Source organism: Eurypyga helias, unplaced genomic scaffold (assembly GCF_000690775.1).
Source record: "Eurypyga helias isolate BGI_N326 unplaced genomic scaffold, ASM69077v1 scaffold24403, whole genome shotgun sequence".
Classification (NCBI taxonomy): Eukaryota; Metazoa; Chordata; class Aves; order Eurypygiformes; family Eurypygidae; genus Eurypyga; species Eurypyga helias.
The window spans coordinates 5,669-22,948 of NW_010243419.1; the positions used below are offsets into that span (position 1 = coordinate 5,669).

At 40.9% G+C, this 17,280-nt stretch overlaps 1 protein-coding gene across 1 annotated transcript; it reads right to left on the reverse strand.

Moving 5' to 3' along the window:
• Window positions 1–2,915: 2,915 nt before the first annotated feature.
• On the reverse strand, window positions 2,916–16,711 carry FOXK2 (forkhead box K2). Its single transcript, XM_010149418.1, has 9 exons — window positions 16,695–16,711; window positions 15,113–15,307; window positions 12,604–12,751; window positions 12,019–12,165; window positions 8,985–9,178; window positions 8,015–8,190; window positions 6,645–6,941; window positions 6,206–6,415; window positions 2,916–3,142 (listed from the first exon to the last, which is right to left on the reverse strand). Exons 1-9 carry the CDS (start codon window positions 16,709–16,711, stop codon window positions 2,946–2,948), a joined length of 1,581 nt encoding a protein of 526 aa, XP_010147720.1. The 3' UTR covers window positions 2,916–2,945.
• Between the last annotated feature and the right edge of the window lie 569 nt (window positions 16,712–17,280).

Consider the following 17,280-nt stretch of genomic DNA (forward strand, 5'->3'; position numbering starts at 1 on the left):
GACTAACCCCATCCCTCCACCCACCGCCCTCTCTGCTTTGAAGATGAGCATCGCCGTGCCGGGCCACCTGGTTCCCCACCGCTGCCATTCCAGTGGCCAGCAGGAAGGCAGAGCTGTTGTGTCCCAGGGCAAGAACAGCCCACCGCCCAGGGGACCGTGCTGCCGCCTTCCCAAACCTGCTGGGATGCGGGGCCGCTGCCGCACGCCGCTGGATCGAAAACGAGGCTGGCGTCGGGAGAGGGATCTCACGCAAGGAGGACGAACAGGCTGGCAGTGGAGACGAGCACCACTCTCCCTGGAGGCAAACGCACCTTAGGTCTTCCTAAACGAATGACGTTTGCAAAAGAAAGCTGGCGGCGACCACGGGACTCCAGGAGGATGGAAAGGCCAGGAGCATCACCCCAGAAGCAGCAGCGTGACGGGGTCCCGTTCGGCCTTCGCTGTTGCGCGGCGGCCAGCACCGTACCAACCGCGGGAGGCACCCAGACACGCCGGGTTTGTTCCAACAGCCCCGTGACTCCCTGCAGTCAGGCCTGATGCCTAAGAGGGAGCAGCCTGCGCCAGGCAAAAGCACCGGAGCTTGTCCCGCGTGAGCACTCCCCGGCATCGTCGAGGGCACCAATGAGCGCGTGCTGTTTTCATGGAAGGATGCAAGCAGCCTCCTCCCCGGGTTTGTCTGTCCAGAGGAAGGCGTGTTCCTGTGCCTGACCCCGCGCACCACCACCGCCGGGCCGCAGACCCAGGACCCAGAGACCCAGGACCCAGAGCGCGTCCAGCTCCGCCCCGACCCCCGAGGACGTCGCCTGCTGGTAACCAGGATCGCCTGCGCTCCTTCGGCCTCATATCGTTTCCTGGGGCACTGCCAGCAAAAATTGGATTATTCACCCCAAGACAGACATAAATATATCAAACACAGTTGTTGAGTAATTTCAACTTAGTTAATTTGCTGAATAAAATTTAATTTTATTTAAAAAATCTTATACACTATTATTCACCTAGCCCTAGTTGTGAACAGATTCTCACTTCTGAAAATAAACCACATTCTAGTCAATTCATTCAACACCAAATTAAATTACTAGTACTGGATTTTTTTTTTCTTAAAAAAAGTATGTTAAAACTTTACTTTTTTCATTTTTAAAACCTCTAAAGAAAATGTTGCAATTTTACAGAAACGTTTCTTTTCAGGTTATGCTTTTTTTTAAATGCCTGTTATAAATTCAGCTTTTGTAGAGTTTTTTTTTCATAGTTTTTTAATATGTATTATCTGCAGAGACATTGTAACAGTTCCATTTTGTGGATGAACACAAAACTTGATTTCTCGTATTTGGTCTTTAGGTAAATAGTTCCCAAAAGCTGCCTAAATAAACCACTCCAAACTGTTCAGTCCAGCATGAAAATACAGTTCTTCCTTTCGTAGTGGAAAAGGAAATATAAATAATGCATCATTATTACAGAAAATAACAAAAATCAGATTCAAATTCAGCCACCTACCTAGCTTTCACTCACCTTGCTGCATGAGGAAATAAGACGTTACGTGAACTGAAGACTGAACAGCAGCCTCAGGTGTAGATTTAATTTTGAAATGTAAAGTGGAATCTATTACCATGATTCAAGTGAGGAATTACCAATCCACTTTAAAATGTTCAACTGCAGAACACACACTTAAAAAAAACCTGTTATCGTAGCATGGCAGCCGCTGCTGGAAAACCCCAATGGCTACTCTTACCGGAGACCCCAGCGGTCGGTGTACGACATCGAGAGTGGTACGGAGCAGCTGCTCAGATCAACTCCTACTGACGGGTGCTTAAGCTTAAAAATATCGAATATACCTCTGACAAGATAATTTTACTCTCTTTTTAAAAGGACTTGTGATAAAGAATTTTATCTTTCTAAATGAAGAACAGTCTGTTATCTTAAACATACACAATATTAAGCGAGACTCTTGTTTTACTTTAGACTGGAAAAATATGCCAGGGACAGTCAAAGTCAACACAAAGTAACAAACAGCAAAAGGTAGCAGAAAGAGAAACAGATAAGTGCAGCTCTGGTCAAATTCATAGCAGTTCTTTACGTCAGTTAACGGCTCATTTACATTGTAATGTCTAATCAGTTACATGCAAGCCCAAAGAAGCATTTGATCACTACACATGGTAATAAAATTTGATTAAATTTATCAGGCAACTGCTAAAATATGAAAATTTGCAGATGTAATAAAGTAGCTTCATCTGAACTTCAACAGGACAGACAAAAGTAAATCATTCCATTGGTTAAAAAAACCCTACATTCAGTTTTTTACCAAACAAAATTTCACATGAAAAGTATTGTGTGATTCCAAAGTTTCCGGAGTAGAAATGGAGTGATTTGAAATGTCAAAGACCCCATTGTTTTGCAAAGAAATGAAAATACACCTCAAAAATGTCTAATTCCACATGTGAACAACAAAATACTGCATATCTACCAACAACTGCATCGGGTAGGTCGTTATGAAAGGCTAGCTGCCACGATGTAGGAAATGGCTCCTTGCCTCTGTTCCCTTTGAGGAATATACAATCGTCTGAAACCAGTTCACACTAAGCGCTTATCATGCTGCCGTTACACTGAGATACTCAGTCCTTGAAATAATCTGATAGAGGTTTTTTAAAGCTGCAGCCCTCCCCAGCACTGTACTTCTCAGTGTACACAGTTCAGTAGGGGCAGGAGGAGCGGGGGTCACAGCCTCTGGAACAAGATGGTTTGCAGTTTTGACTTTAAATTACCAAGGTTTAAGGCCACCTGTGTTGGGTTTTTTCAGTGCTGAAAGTTGAAGTCTGATCACAGGGCCCCTTTCCCCACTGCGTGAGAACATGTTCCAACGTTTTAGGTGTTATATTTAAGTGTCTCCTTTTGGCACCATGGAGTTTGGGTTTTTTTTTAAAAAAAAAAAAAAAGAAAACTCCCCTAAGTTTCTAGTTCTGGCTGCCTTTATCACTCACTGCCACAGACGGGGTGTCCACGTTAACCGCGATGACTATGCTCTCTCCATCCTCCGTTTTGATACGTTTCAGTTCCTGCTGTTCTGACTGGTCCCCGTTCTGGCGCTTGGTTGGAAGAGATGCCGACGCGGACGCGTGGGTCGCTAACATATGCAAAGGACTCGCAGCAGCTGTGAAAAGGTAACAGAAACTTCAGCACCCTGGTCTTCGTCAAAACAGGCGACACTGAAAACAAGACCTGGGTTGTCATTAGAACGACAAATTCCTCTACTGACGCCGCATGGGGCGTTAGCAACCCCAGCTGAGGGTCAGGTCCAACTGTTTAATCTTTGTACAAACCTCAAAGACATCTTCCCAAATCACTCAACATTCATGCAGATTTGGACAGAGGTCAGAGAGCGGCAAAGGGGGCTGAAGACAGAGAAAGATTAACTGACTGAAAGCCAACCTACGCCGTGATTTGTGACAGAACTGGGAAGTGAATTCCAAAGCCTGGTCAGTGGGCTCTGGCCACGCCTGTGATCAGCACAGAATGCATCACTGGGCCGGGAGGGAGAGCACCACCGTGTCCTCTTCATCTGGGCCGTCAGCTGCTGTGCAACTCACACAGCCACGAGATGCAGACGACTCCACCAGCACCTCCTCCTTGACAGATCCTGAGGCATTTACCCACACCGTAAGGAAAAGGCAGTGCTTTCCCAAGCAGTAAGAAATTACGTATTTGATTAGATTCAAATGCATAACTGGATCAGATCAGCAGAAAGACAAGACTTTAATCTCTCTCATTCCATGGAAAAGAGAATACAAGAGCCCGTTAATGGGCAAGTACCTTTAAACCTCCTGAGGTATCCAAAGGGTCCTTCCCTCTACTTGGTACCGTCTGTTTCTCAGCATGGACCCTGACTTTATCAAACCAACTCATCAAAAAAGTCTTCACAAGTAACTCATTATGTATTTACTTGTTCACTGCACTTCATAAAAATTCATCTCAACATTACCAAACCACCTGTCTCTCTGTTTTTCACACAAGCTCCCTTTCCTCAGCACCACCGCTTTGCTGGCATAATATTACAGCATTCCCTGCTACTGGAGCTTAAACATGAAGTCCACAAGGAATTCTTCTTTGCTAAACTTGTTGTCTTTGTTCATAGTAAGCTACCCTAGAGAATACCTGGAACATCACCTCTTCATGTGACCAACCTGTTCTGTACTCAGTGTTTATTGGTAGAACAAATACTTCAGAAAATATTTATCTGATACAAAAAGCTTCACTGCACTGTAAAATCATTTGTGTATCCCAGCAGTCATTCACCTTCCATTAGAAAAGCTATTCCTTGTGCAACTTCTGAGTAGATGCCACAGAGACAGTTACTTCTCAATAAAATGCCTTACTGCAAGCTTATTATTGCTTAAAGGAAAACAAGAAGTTCACCCCTCATCTTCAAGCATGCATTAAGCCGATCACTGCATTTTTCACTCTGGGGTCTGTTTAACAGACAGAGACTTGCTGGCTGCAGCCACAATGGGTACGTGGAAGTATGAAATACACAGAAGAACAATGACTGAAATCCATACTGAAAGTCAAAATACAGAGTATCTAGTTACTCTGTCATTTTGTTCTGCAGTAAGAGCCCTGAATTTTAGACTTCACAGCTTTCAGTTCGACTGACAGGTAATAAAAAGCACTGCCAAATGGTTTTGCTGAGAGTAAGATCTGAAAGCACCTTCTTACTAGAAACAGAAAATGTTAGCAGACAGTAGTTGCTCTGGATTTCTTCCTTTCAGAGTGCACAAATCTTCCTTCTCCAAAGGCAGAGATAAGCACACAGAAGTGTGTGTGTAAACAGAGGCAAATGCATGTGAAGACAGATGTAGGCAGATATATGTGTGTGAGCGCAGACCTATTTGTAGACACGTACAAACACATCTGTTTCTCTGGGCCTCGTTCCCCCTTCAGATGCCTTGCCTGAGAATTACCTGGCTTCTTGCTGGTGTGGGAGTTACTGTAACAGAGAAACCAGGACCTGGAACACACCTCACCTGCTGTTCAAGATGTGATTTAAGCCCAGGAGCCTCAGTGAAAACTCCCATCACTGCAGGCGCAGCCCTATCGCACAGTGAAACACTGAGAAGCACCAGTTCTACTCCTACAGTCGGCCACGTTTCTTAAAATGCCTAGCAGCCATCAGGCTTCCCTATCAGTGAAAACATGTTGAAATGAGTTGAGTTTTCAGAGTCTGGGAAAGAGACAGAAAGAATTATTTCTTACTTTTAAAAATAACTTCTCAGCGTATTTCACATGAGACGCAGCTCAATTCATACATCCCTTCTGACAAAAAGAGTGCCTATGATGTCTGACAGCAATTGCTTCGGCTTTACTTAGGCTGGAATTGAAGTGGAAGCAGACTGAACACTGACCTATAAACGTCAGTGATGGAAGAAGAGTAAAAAGGAAGCAGAGCAGATAATTCACTCCATTACGAAGACTTGAGAGCAGAAACGCATGTAATACATTGAGGTAAGATAGCCTAAAATGATTTCTGCAAACCCATCTGACGACAACGAAGCTACCTCAGTATCAGATAACACCCCAAAGTGACACTGTGGAAACAAGCTTTATGCACCTGCAGAGCAAACCGGAACCACACATTCCATGAACAAGTGTGAATATACTGAAATGATGAAAAAATACTGCTACCCTCCCTCTGAGTGAAGGGGGAAGAGATGGTATTCAGACAGGAATAATCCCAAAATCTCACAGGGTTTTTGTCATTTTTAGTACAGCTTCAATACACAGAATTAAAAGCAACAGTTGAAAAACCCAACCCATGAGCCAGTTCTGTCTTGTATTCCTGTTGGTTGGTTCTTGCCAAACCACCTGGGGAGCAGTTACCATTTCAATGGCACTGCCTTACAGGAACTTCTTTTAAAACTGGTCTATATCCTGGGCTTAATGAGGAGGGAGGATGGGCTGTCACCACTAAGTACACCCCTATAATGACCACAAAGAGAATAAACAGCTGTTCAGGTAATCGTCAATGAAGAGGAACACTGGTTCTTACCAACAGGCAGGGAACAATCCCTTACAAGGCTGTAAGCTACGTTTTTTGTAGAATTTAGTTTTCAGTGTAACAACGAAAGACACAAGAAGAGGATTCAAAAATTCAGCACTGGACACTCATTTTGGGGTTCTAACACATACGAAGAACAGAACACCTCGAGACAATACGTACCAGCGTTGCCCTGTCCTTGTATCGCAGTGGTGATAGGTACTATGTGCGTTCCATTCTGCGTTACAGTTTTTATGGGTAGCTGATGTTGACCTAGAGGTGCCTGTTGCACTATAGTGACTGTCTGTAAGGGGGTGGTCTGAGATGTCTGAATGATACGACTAGCAGCTCCTATTGTAGCATGACTAATAGCAGGTATAGGCTCCACTTTAACTGAAAAGCAGAAGATAAAACATTGTTAAAAACAAGAACCACGTGTTTTCACTCACCGAACGCTCAGTGAAAAAGCATGCCATTTCGTTACTAGCACGTATCTGAGAAATTACGATGCAAAACCTGCAGTTTTTGTCAAACATTTCAAGTGTTCACCTGGTACTAAGTTTCCAGTAATAATCCTTCTGTATAACGAGCTAGCAAAACAACGAACCCCACAGGCTCTCACCTTTCACTTCCTTGTGGTCTCCATTCTCTTGAGGTTCTACCTTGGGCTGGGTCACCATCGCAGCTTGCGTGACTACTGCCTGCCCAGCTACAGTGTAAGTGTTTGCTGGTGCTAGTCCAGTCACATTGGTGACAGACACAGCTGGTATCTGGTGGACAACATGCACTGTCTGAACAACAGGCTGCTGGGATGTCGATGTTGTCACAGGAGTTGCAACAGTGTAGGTGACGGGTTTAATAGTTTGTGGTAGCTGCCGTTGTACAGTAATTAAAACTGGTTGGCTAGAGAGAGGTGATCCTACCAAGAAAGAGAGAAAAATTAGGCTGTCAATTCTAATTATTTCTTTTAAACCAGTCATTCTTTTAAACTTAATGCTAAAGCCTCAGAGGATTAACAACTTCCACCACTGACACCTGAATGATCCAAACGAAAAAGCCGGATGAAGATGATTCTGACACATAGCTATTCCAAGCCGCACATTCAAGGTAAGCACTGTTTTAGGTCACTAAGACCCCACACCATTTGGCAAACCCCTCCCACCCCCAAATGCCGCTACCAAAGCTACATTTCATACTCATTTGGTACAACTCCTTTCCACAGACAGGAACACAGATGTGCTTCAGGCGCCGAGAGGCATGTGCGCACTGGCAAAGCTCTCAGCTTCCCAGGCTGGGGAGAGCCTGGCGTCTCTGCTTAGGACCAAGTTTGCCCTTGCCACGGAATGGTCACTGCCACTTCTGCAGTACCAAGTATGACCAGGATGGCAAAACTCTATGAGCTTAGGTAATTAAACAAATCCATCCTTATCCCATCATGATTTATGCTCTCTGTTGGTTTGTGGGTTTTTGTGATGGTTTTGATTTTTTTCCCCCTTGTTTGGGCTTTTTTTTTTTTTTTTTAATAGGAAAACTCTTAATCATGGAAATATATTCTTTCTCTCTTTATCCCTTCCATTCTTTTTATCCCCACCTCTGAAAGCACGACATCACCACAGACGTGTGCAAGACACTTGCTTATTTCTGTAACTCACGTAACCTCAAGTTTTCTTGAGAAAAACTAAACCAGAGAGAATACATTTTGGAAGGAAGCGACAACTGCTGCGGAGAGTACAGCCCTACAGCAGAGAAGCATGACCTCTGCTTAGTTACAAAGTGATCAAGGGTGCTGAAGAGCACATAGATGCAGTCCGTATGCATGCAAACAGAACTTACCTGGCACGTTTGCGTGTTTGATTATCAAAGATCTGCTCTAAATGTTAAGAGGTTAAATATCTACCAGTTTATTTGGTGTACATGTGAAGTCTTGGTAATATTTACGTACTAGCCCTCTCCCACCTCCAGCCCCCAAACGCTCGTTTCAAGATTCCTCACCTGGGGCGCTCTGTGCAAATCGCGCTTCCTGTATTACCGCTAGTTTTGGCTGGATAGCACTAGGCTCAGGTTCCATCGGGACTGGAGATCCTTCCCTGGAGAGACTCTCAGGGGTCTGGACTCCACTGGAGTGCGCAGACAACACTCCAGAGTGATTAGGAGAAGCTGGGGCACTTCTGTAGTTAAAAATAAAAGCAACAGCTGATGTGTTTTAACTTCTGAACTGAGAGTGACCCTCCCCTACAGAGGCCGTAACACAGAGTGCCCACAGGAGGGCACCTCTGCCTCCCGGCAGTGCAGCTACCACCCACGGCAGTTCTGACCATCTTTCATAAAGCTTCTGGTAAACAGGGACAGAATTTAAAAGCAAATTTCAGGTGTAGTTAATAGAGAAGTGGTGGCTGGATGCCTTCTTAGGGAGACTCTAAACAACCTGTGAAGCATGAACGGTTCTTCTGGTGGAGAAGAATGAGAAGCAAATCTCAGGCTACGGGGCAAGTAACAAAGATCTGCACCAGCAGAAAGGCCATAACTTTAGAGAGGGAATAATTTTAACCCACGGGTTTCCCCATCATGAATTCTGCTTCAGCGATATCAAACTCAAATAAAATGGTAGCCAGTATTTGATAATTTTCTTTATAAACAGTTTTAAAATGCAGTAGATGGCAGTTAGAAATTAAAATTGCAATTCCATAAAAAAACCAAACCAAAACCTACAACGGTACAGCAAGGCTTACATTAACGATCTGTTAGTTATGCACACTGAGTCAGTTCTTTAACACTGAAAACAAGCAATCAAAACAAGCCTAGTGCATGGGGCAGCCTCCCAGTAAATGATACAGAATTCAAATGCTGAGTCTGGATGAAATTAAATTACTGAACTTGTGACTGTATCCAAAACTATCAAGTCTGTATCAGCCTGAAGGTTAAACAACAGCCATAGTCTTTTTGTTCATCTGTTTTTCCTTACCTAGAAGAGAGTGGTCCCAGAGGGGTTCTAAAGCAAGGTACTCCCCTAGGCCGCCTTTTCCTAAAAGCCTGCTCTATTAATTTGCTTTCAGAGGCAGGGTCTATCCTCCAGAATGAGCCTTTGCCTGGTTCTTCCTGGGAACGTGGTACTTTGATGAAATAACGATTCAGAGAGAGATTGTGACGTATTGAATTCTATGAAACATAAAAAAATATGTAGAATTCATATAACTTTTCCAAGTCAGAATGTGGCCTACTGTAGCAGTTTGTACTATAGGAGACTCGGGGTTCAGCTCTTTAATTCCTTAATTCAACAGAACTCGGAGCACTACAAAGGCAGTGCCATAAACCTGAAAGTACTCTTGCATTGTTCAAATCTTTCCCAACAATTAAAAACCCGGTACGCTAATGTGGCAGTAACAGGAATCCCATTTAATGCTCTAATAAGAAACACGGTGATTGCAACAAACTGTTAGAACACTACAAATACTTGAGCATAATGCAGTGTAAGACAAAAAAAACCACACCAGAAAAATTCTCCCTCTTCATACACCACCCTTCCCCAGGTGTCAAGGAAAATGTCAGTTCTGTCTAGGAGGGACAGTAAAACACAGCACATTCTGATCTTATAGGATAATCCTGTTACTGTTCCACATTACAGAGAGAAAAGGTTAAATTACACAAGTTCCAAATGCAGCTAGATTGTCGGGAGTTCACCAACAGTCCAGTCTGCCTCAACAAAGGAGCCAAGGATTTAGCGTGTCTAGAAAAAGAACAAATGGCAGTAGGTCCTAAAGCAGCACTTCAGTTACTGCACTCTAGTTCACACATTACCCTCACTTTGTGCATAACACACTCCGCAGTCACAGAGATGTAGAAAACTGCCAACACCCTGAAGTGGCTGTATCTATGCTTCACTTTGCACACAACTCTCTTCAAGGCATATAAACCCCAAAATCTCTCTAAACATTAACAGTGAACAAGAAAGTAAAGATAAATGTACATACTGAAATACCTGGGGGAGAGGGGAAATAAAGGAAAAATGAAGAAAAAGCTTTACGTTAACAAAAGCTTTTCAAAAAATTTGCAAAATCAAATGCAAATCCTGCTCAAATGTCTTAGTTCATGACCCTGATGGCAAGTTTGGAAACCAAAGCGATTATAACCATGTATGGTTTCTTAAATGCAAACTGATGAAACCAGAAACGGGTTTCCCTGCCAAAAATTGAAAAATACCTAGAAAGATGCCAAGAATATGTTTATAAATTGTATTTATTTCTCCATATGCTAGAATAAGAGGGCAGATTCAAAAGTACCTGCTATAATAAGTTCACGAAGGAGTCTTCAAGTCTTCAACATATAATAAAGGATATAAATACCGCAATATTACTTATTGAGGTATAGGAGTTGCATACTGTACACATGTATGCACTGTGGTTTGAACAATATGCTCACATATAGCCTCAAATATTACGTGAAACATCTATCATGTAAGTCACCCTAACTGTAACCCAACACCTGAGGGATAAAAGCTGGCAGAGCTGTCCCGCTAGTGTTACAGCAGCACTCCAAAGTGACTGAACAGCAGCTCTTTTTCAGCTTTTCCAATTATTTTTACAAATAGGTGCTAATTAATTGTTCCAGAACATGCTATGTCTGCTGTGTCCATCACCTTTGCTTTGTAAGCGTTATGCATCTAAACACACGAACTGTTCTAAGGCAGAATTCTTTAACCGTGCGTTACAACGTACACGCACGTTTGGTTCCATGATGCTTACGTAAAGCAGCATTGTCCACAGATATTTAAGGTATTTCAGAAGAGGAAGCAAAAAGCACACCAACATTTTATAAACAGAATCTTGTTGCTAAAACAGATCCGTTAGTACTACTGCAGCCAGCATTCTGTATTGCCTGTGTGTGAAAGGGAAACAAAATTCTCAGAGACTTCCTAGTCACAACAGCTAAGTCCTTACTAGCCACAGCAAACGTAGCAAACAGCTAGCAAGTTACAGTCCCCAGTAACCTTGGAATTCCTCTCAGTGTGATTCAACTTCCATACAAGCCCTGTGACAATAAGTATGTGATTAATATTTAAAAATCTAATCCTCTACTGAGGCATGTATTCTTTAGTCTTCTACTTGTACAGCAAGTATTCACATTTCCTCGCTTTTCCCCTCCCCCAGTCTCTCCAAATTTTACTTCCCTGAAAATAACTTCAGAGCATGCCTCTGTTGCAGATCATGACTGTACTGAGCAGCAACACAGTGAAACTGATACTCCCTGATCAACAGTACAGTCTGAATGTTCTACGGGCAAACTGGCCAGCCTGCTAATTGTGCTCTTCTGTCCTCTGCTGAAAATAAAAACAGCAGCGAAGGCACTGAACCTTTATGTGTATCTGGAAAGACTATGCCAGACTGATCCATACTCCGTTAGTCACTCTGGCAAATGCTGAGGTTGGTCTCTTTAAAAATGAAAGAGGAGCAGAAATTAGTTCTACAGAATTGAGGGGTTTGGTGTAACTCAGTACAGAAACGATTAAGTTCACAGACTACACTGCACAAATAAAAGAGGGCACATAATAGTGCAAGATGACACACACTTGTTCCTTCACTGTACTGCACACTCAAGATCCTTGCTTTCAAATAAAACTGAAATTGAAACACTTAATACCTCAATTCTATCTCAAGATAATAACCTAGATGTTTACACAATTTTAAGTTACAGGACACAACTATGTTACTAGAGATAGCATGTGTATTTTTAAATCCACAGTGCCAGCTGTACTTTTCTTCCCCGAAAGCCTGGATGTATCCCTCCAAGATTCAGAGAATACCATTCCATGAATAAAGCAATGTTTCAAATACAGAGTAAAGTAAATCGCCTACTTTTCTGGAGAACTTAACCGGGAAAAAGACATCACATTTGTTTACGTGGGGCTGTTGGACTCACCAACTGACTTCTTACAACCATGTACAGCTGCCAGTATTACTCACAACTAAAAAAACCCCCAACATTTCAGAAATCAGATTTACCTGCCAGCCCTTGTCTGCTGTCCTGTAGTATGGATAGTTTTTAGTTATGTGCGTATAGATTCCATTTAGTGTAAGCTGCTTATCAGGTGCCATTGTAATTGCTTGTACTATTAACTGTGCATAGGAGTAAGGTGGCTTAGAGTCGTCCTGTACAAGAAAAAGAAAAGTCTGCATCAATAAACTTTAAAGATATACACATGCCTTTCTAAATCACAAGTGACAAAACAGAATTAACTTGATTTAGGCACTTTTGGACAACCAAAATCTTGTGGCAGAAAAGAAACCAAGACAATTTTACTCTTCTTATTAGCAGATTTTTAAGATAACATTAAAAATTTGGAGAAACCTACAACAATAAGGAATTTTCACTAGCCTGTAAACAGATCTGTAAGTAAAAATACATACAGACCCTCCCTCAAAGGGAAGAGAGGTCAAAACAAATCTCCTATCTAATCACAAAAACATACAAATTGTTTTTTAATGTCTGCAATGTTAAATTATGACTTGGTGCATGTACTTGAGCAAACAACAAATCTTACATTCACTTCAGATGCAATACATGGTTTGGTTTCAAACAATGTTTACCTTTGGGCTATCTCCACCCGATGCTTCCTTGTCATTTTCTGACTGTGAATTGTCAGCCATTAAATGTAGGTCAGATGGTATTACACGACTCATTTTGTACCCTGAAGAGCCTGCACCACGGGGGCTAGATGGGCAGGAATTTGCAGCACTGTAGAGCATAAAAAGAAGACCCTACTATTTTGTTATACAGTATATCACCACATTATGTCTAATCAAAAACCTCGTACTGCAGAAAAGCCCGCTACCAGGGCTTCCAGACTACAGTTAAGGGTCTGTCAGTATTTCCATTATAAACCCCATCTCTCAAGCCTTTAACTCAACCATGGGAATTAAAATCACTGCAGGAGGAAACCTGTCAAATGAAGCTCAGGCTTTCCTCCTCAAAGGAAAAGGGATTAACTGATTTATTAGGTTGTACTGTATTTGTGTAAGATTTGCCAACAGAAAAGTCCACTTCAACTGTATAAGCAGCCACAAATTAAGACACTCATTTGAAACAAGAAACACATCTTGCATGAAATTTCTGCCATATGCTTGTATTCAGTCTGCTCAAAAAAGATCAGCTCTCTTGTGCAGTATTTTTGCACGTTTGAGAAAATATAGTGAGCGGCAAAAAGCTGATTCTCATTTAAATCTAAACCAACATTACTCCAAGTGTTTACAGGCATGTGCACATCCACACACACCTAAGTATAAAAATCATACTTAACTATAAACGGGATGCACCAGCATTGACTCATCTAATTTAGCGCAGTATTAGGCCAAGAGAGCAGAAATACTGCTGCAAAGCAAAGAATAGGGCCAAACAAACAATCTCGATACCTCACATTTGCTATCCATCACAGAAAAACGAAGATAAAATGACATCTAATTTCACTTTAACATCTAACGGTTGTCCCCCTGCCTTGCACGGTCCACAGGAACCACAGTTGCACAAAGCCGGTTCTTCTACCTTCCTTTTTATGTACAGAAACAAGGCAGGCACTGTAGACTGGACAATATATATAAAAAAATATTCTTCAAGTTTCACATCACAAGAAATCCACTAACAATGTGCTACTAGTGATGTACTACACAAGGGAGATTGGATTTTTTAAGTATTGTATGGAAGAATCCTTGATTAGAGCCAAAACGTGTAACTAATTTTTGTATTTTAAATATAGGTCACTGCTGTTCAATGTTTTCCCCCATCAACTGACAACATCCCTCCACTGCGCTCACTTTAGCATATATTGACAAAACGACACATATGGTACAATCAAAGCAAGTTTACAAGTCTTCTACAAAACAGGATGATTTGAAGAGAAACTGTCAAGCTTTGCTCTCAAAATAGACTCAAAACTGTCGTCTTTTTTTTTTTGTAATAAACTATACGCAACAGGTGCATGAAAACCCTGAAGAGCATTACAAAATTCATAGTGAGGCAAAGATTGTGGTGAGATATATATCACATTATCGGAAATATTTATGAGCTATTCTGTCACTTCTTGGGAAAGATATGTTTTCCCTGAATTTTAGTAAGAAAGCAAATTTGTTATACAGTCAATTCTAGATCTCCTCACTCTCTAATTCCACCATTTATATAGATCTCACGAAACGCTACAATATTAAGATCTCGGAAAGCATGAGAGAAGTCAATTATCCTTACATTCAAATTTCATTAACAAGATTTACATTTAAAACAAATCAAGCACTAATAGTCCATCACTCAAGTGAGAGGGGAAGAAAAAACTTTAAAGAGCAGGCATGTGACTTTGAAACACAACTTTTACTGCCTTTAAATTAAATTTTTGCTCCTAAACTTTCTATGAATTTTCAAAATTGTACCTAAAACTAATTTCACCAGTTTGTAAGGGCGGCTCGCTTATGTTTAACTGAGTTTGGTCCCAAACAACAAGTGGCACAATGGCTACAATTACCAAACTAAGCAGCACAGCAAATAAAAAAAACCCAGATTAACCTCCCTTGCAGAAGACTTCCCTACAAAAAAACACTAAACTCCACATTTGACACTGTATTTTAAGTAAAATGTCTGTTTACTCCTAGCAATAACTGATCAGTAACAAATCCTCTGGGGTAAGAGATCAGTATTTTCCAAAATAATGATAATAATAAAAAATTTTTTTACTGATTATACACAGGGGGACAGGGACTATCAGATTTTTTTTTTCAATGGACTAAATTAGACTCATCTGATTTAAAATGTTGGCATAAGCAACGTAAAAAGCAATCTAAATAACCTGGAATCCAAGAAAAAGTAGGTTCTTTGCTGCTCTAAGAATGCTAGGCTCCTGACCAACTGTTACATATGCAACGTGTTACATTTGAGTATTAAAGGCAGTTCATGCAACCATCTTATTAGCAAACAGGCTGGTGGTTTTCTCCAAGGCAGGTAACTCTAAGCTCCAACTAAGCCTTTATCACAAAAGAAAATCCATAAAATGAATTAGCAAGGTGTCTGAAGCTTGTAACCACTCATCGCCCTGCACCCACTGCAGGGTTTAAATACCTGATAGTTCCTGTGGGAGAAGGGAGAGGGCTGATCAGGTGAGCCATGTTGTCTGGAATGTTTATTGTTAAGGGAGAGATCTGGGGTTGCACAGGCTTCACTGGGGACTCCGGGGCCTCCTGTTTTTCTCTCTTTTCATTGGACAGAGCTGTGAATGTTATCTTGATGTTTGTGCTGGGAAACCTGAAAGTACAGCTGAAAAGTAAGAAACAAATATATAAGCCACCTGTTTACTGAATGCAAGATTTTCTGCATAACATGCACATATCACCTGACCTTATTTAAAAATAAAAAGGTATGGTATCTTATGTAATTATGTATAACCATCTTAATTTTACAGATCATACAGAAAGAGAAATGTGACCAGAAAAAGATCCCCAAGCAAGCAACGTTAAAATCTGGGAAAGAAATATAAGCAAACACAATTCTTTGTAACAAGGGCAGTTCATGTGTTCTTTCTACATTGCTTGTTCATCCTGATCTTGCAGCGATCCTTAAAAGAAACACTACTTTGAAGACAAAAGGCTATTATATTATGGGGCCAAAGAACCGCTTCGGCAAATGAACAAGTAGGTCCGTGATAGCAAAATTAATCAGCAGCATAAATATCGGACAATTTGAGGTCTACTCAGTTTCATAGACTGGTCTAACTAGAAGACTTGGTTTCTTTTCTCTTGAAATACTTATTAAACATGTATCAATATTAATTCTAATTATTTACCGAGTATATTGCTGTTGTAGTACTACATTGAAATACCTTCGTTCAGAGTTGAATTTAAGAACCAGTTTCAATAAATTGCCTGTTTTCGTAAATTACCAAGAGTGCGGTGCCCAATTTTGAAGACTAATGATAAATTAACAATGTGTGATTGTTTAAAAATTTGGAAAATATTATACAATAAATACACCTTTGAGCATTTTCCTTTCTACATCTCTGTATATAGCATTTAGAAGTTAACTCAATTCAACAGAACAGTCTATTTACAACTTCCCAGCAAACAAGAAACTTCACTTTCTCTCAACAAAAGCATCTATGAAAATACAGTTCAAATAAGTTTATTATCTCTTCTTTCTTCAGCTGTTAAGACTACACTCAGCACTAAACCCACAATTATATTTACACACCTATTCCACATGATGGAAAGAACTTTCCAACAACATAATACCCAGAAACAAGCCTTAGAAAATGGTTTGGGTTTTTCTTTTTCTAAGTGATTCTAGGTAGATCTAGTTTTATTAAAGAAAGGGAAGAACAGCATGCTGGCCTAAGAAATGCAGCTATAAATGCAAGATATAGACTGTAAACAAAAGTGATCTTTTCTCTGGAAAAATATATTCAACATGAAAGTGATGTAAGAATTGGAACACTCAGCTGTGGAGTAGCCTCAAAGAACACTCGTGTTTTGGTTTTTATTTCTTAAAGCTATTCTAAGGGTATTTATAGAACAAAGACGACATTTGATTTTCACTATGTTTCTTGCCACATGCACCACACAGTGATTTGTTTTTCCTACGATACACACCAAAGGATCAGGAAAAAGAGAAAGAATTGACAATGACCTTCCTTTTCTCTCTGTCTTACTTCTCAGTATGGACCATGTCCGAATTTAACAGGCGACCTATTTCTGAAACATGCTCAACGTACTAAATTAGGAACAGAATCTATGCCAAAAAACTGCACATGCATTTCAGCAAGAAAAGTTAAACAAACCAATTTCTGGGTTGGTTTGTTGAGGGTTTTTTTTTAATATCTTCAGTAACAACTAATTTCTTTGCTTTTTCCAGTAGAAAGTGGTTTTTGCCTATATTGTTTTAGTGACAATTGAACAAGGTCTCAGCTCTTTTGCCTTCTAATATTTTTAACGTATTTTAGTTCATCAGGAGGAACAACACTACCCCTCAAGTATATGCAGAGGGTAGCCAAAGGCATCCTTTTTGCTAAAAATCCCTGTGAGAAAGTGGACAGCAATGTGTTTGAGAGAGAGACGTTTAAATTTTAGTCACCTGCTCTATGTATTTTATGAGGTTATTCCATACCTGCAAACTTAATACTTTCCAGACCAAACTTATTTCAACTTAAGAAAAACACGGAAACAAATGGACATGCTTCAGATGCTCATTCCAGGTTAGATTTCTTATTGCCTGGTAAAAAACACCCCAACACATAA

Coding starts and splice junctions, on each gene's coding strand:
- FOXK2 (XM_010149418.1), bottom strand. Junction 9,179..12,018: donor CAGCAGACAAGGGCTGGCAG/GTAAATCTGATT, acceptor TATGTTTCATAG/AATTCAATACGTCACAATCT. Junction 3,143..6,205: donor ACAAGGACAGGGCAACGCTG/GTACGTATTGTC, acceptor ACCTTTTCACAG/CTGCTGCGAGTCCTTTGCAT.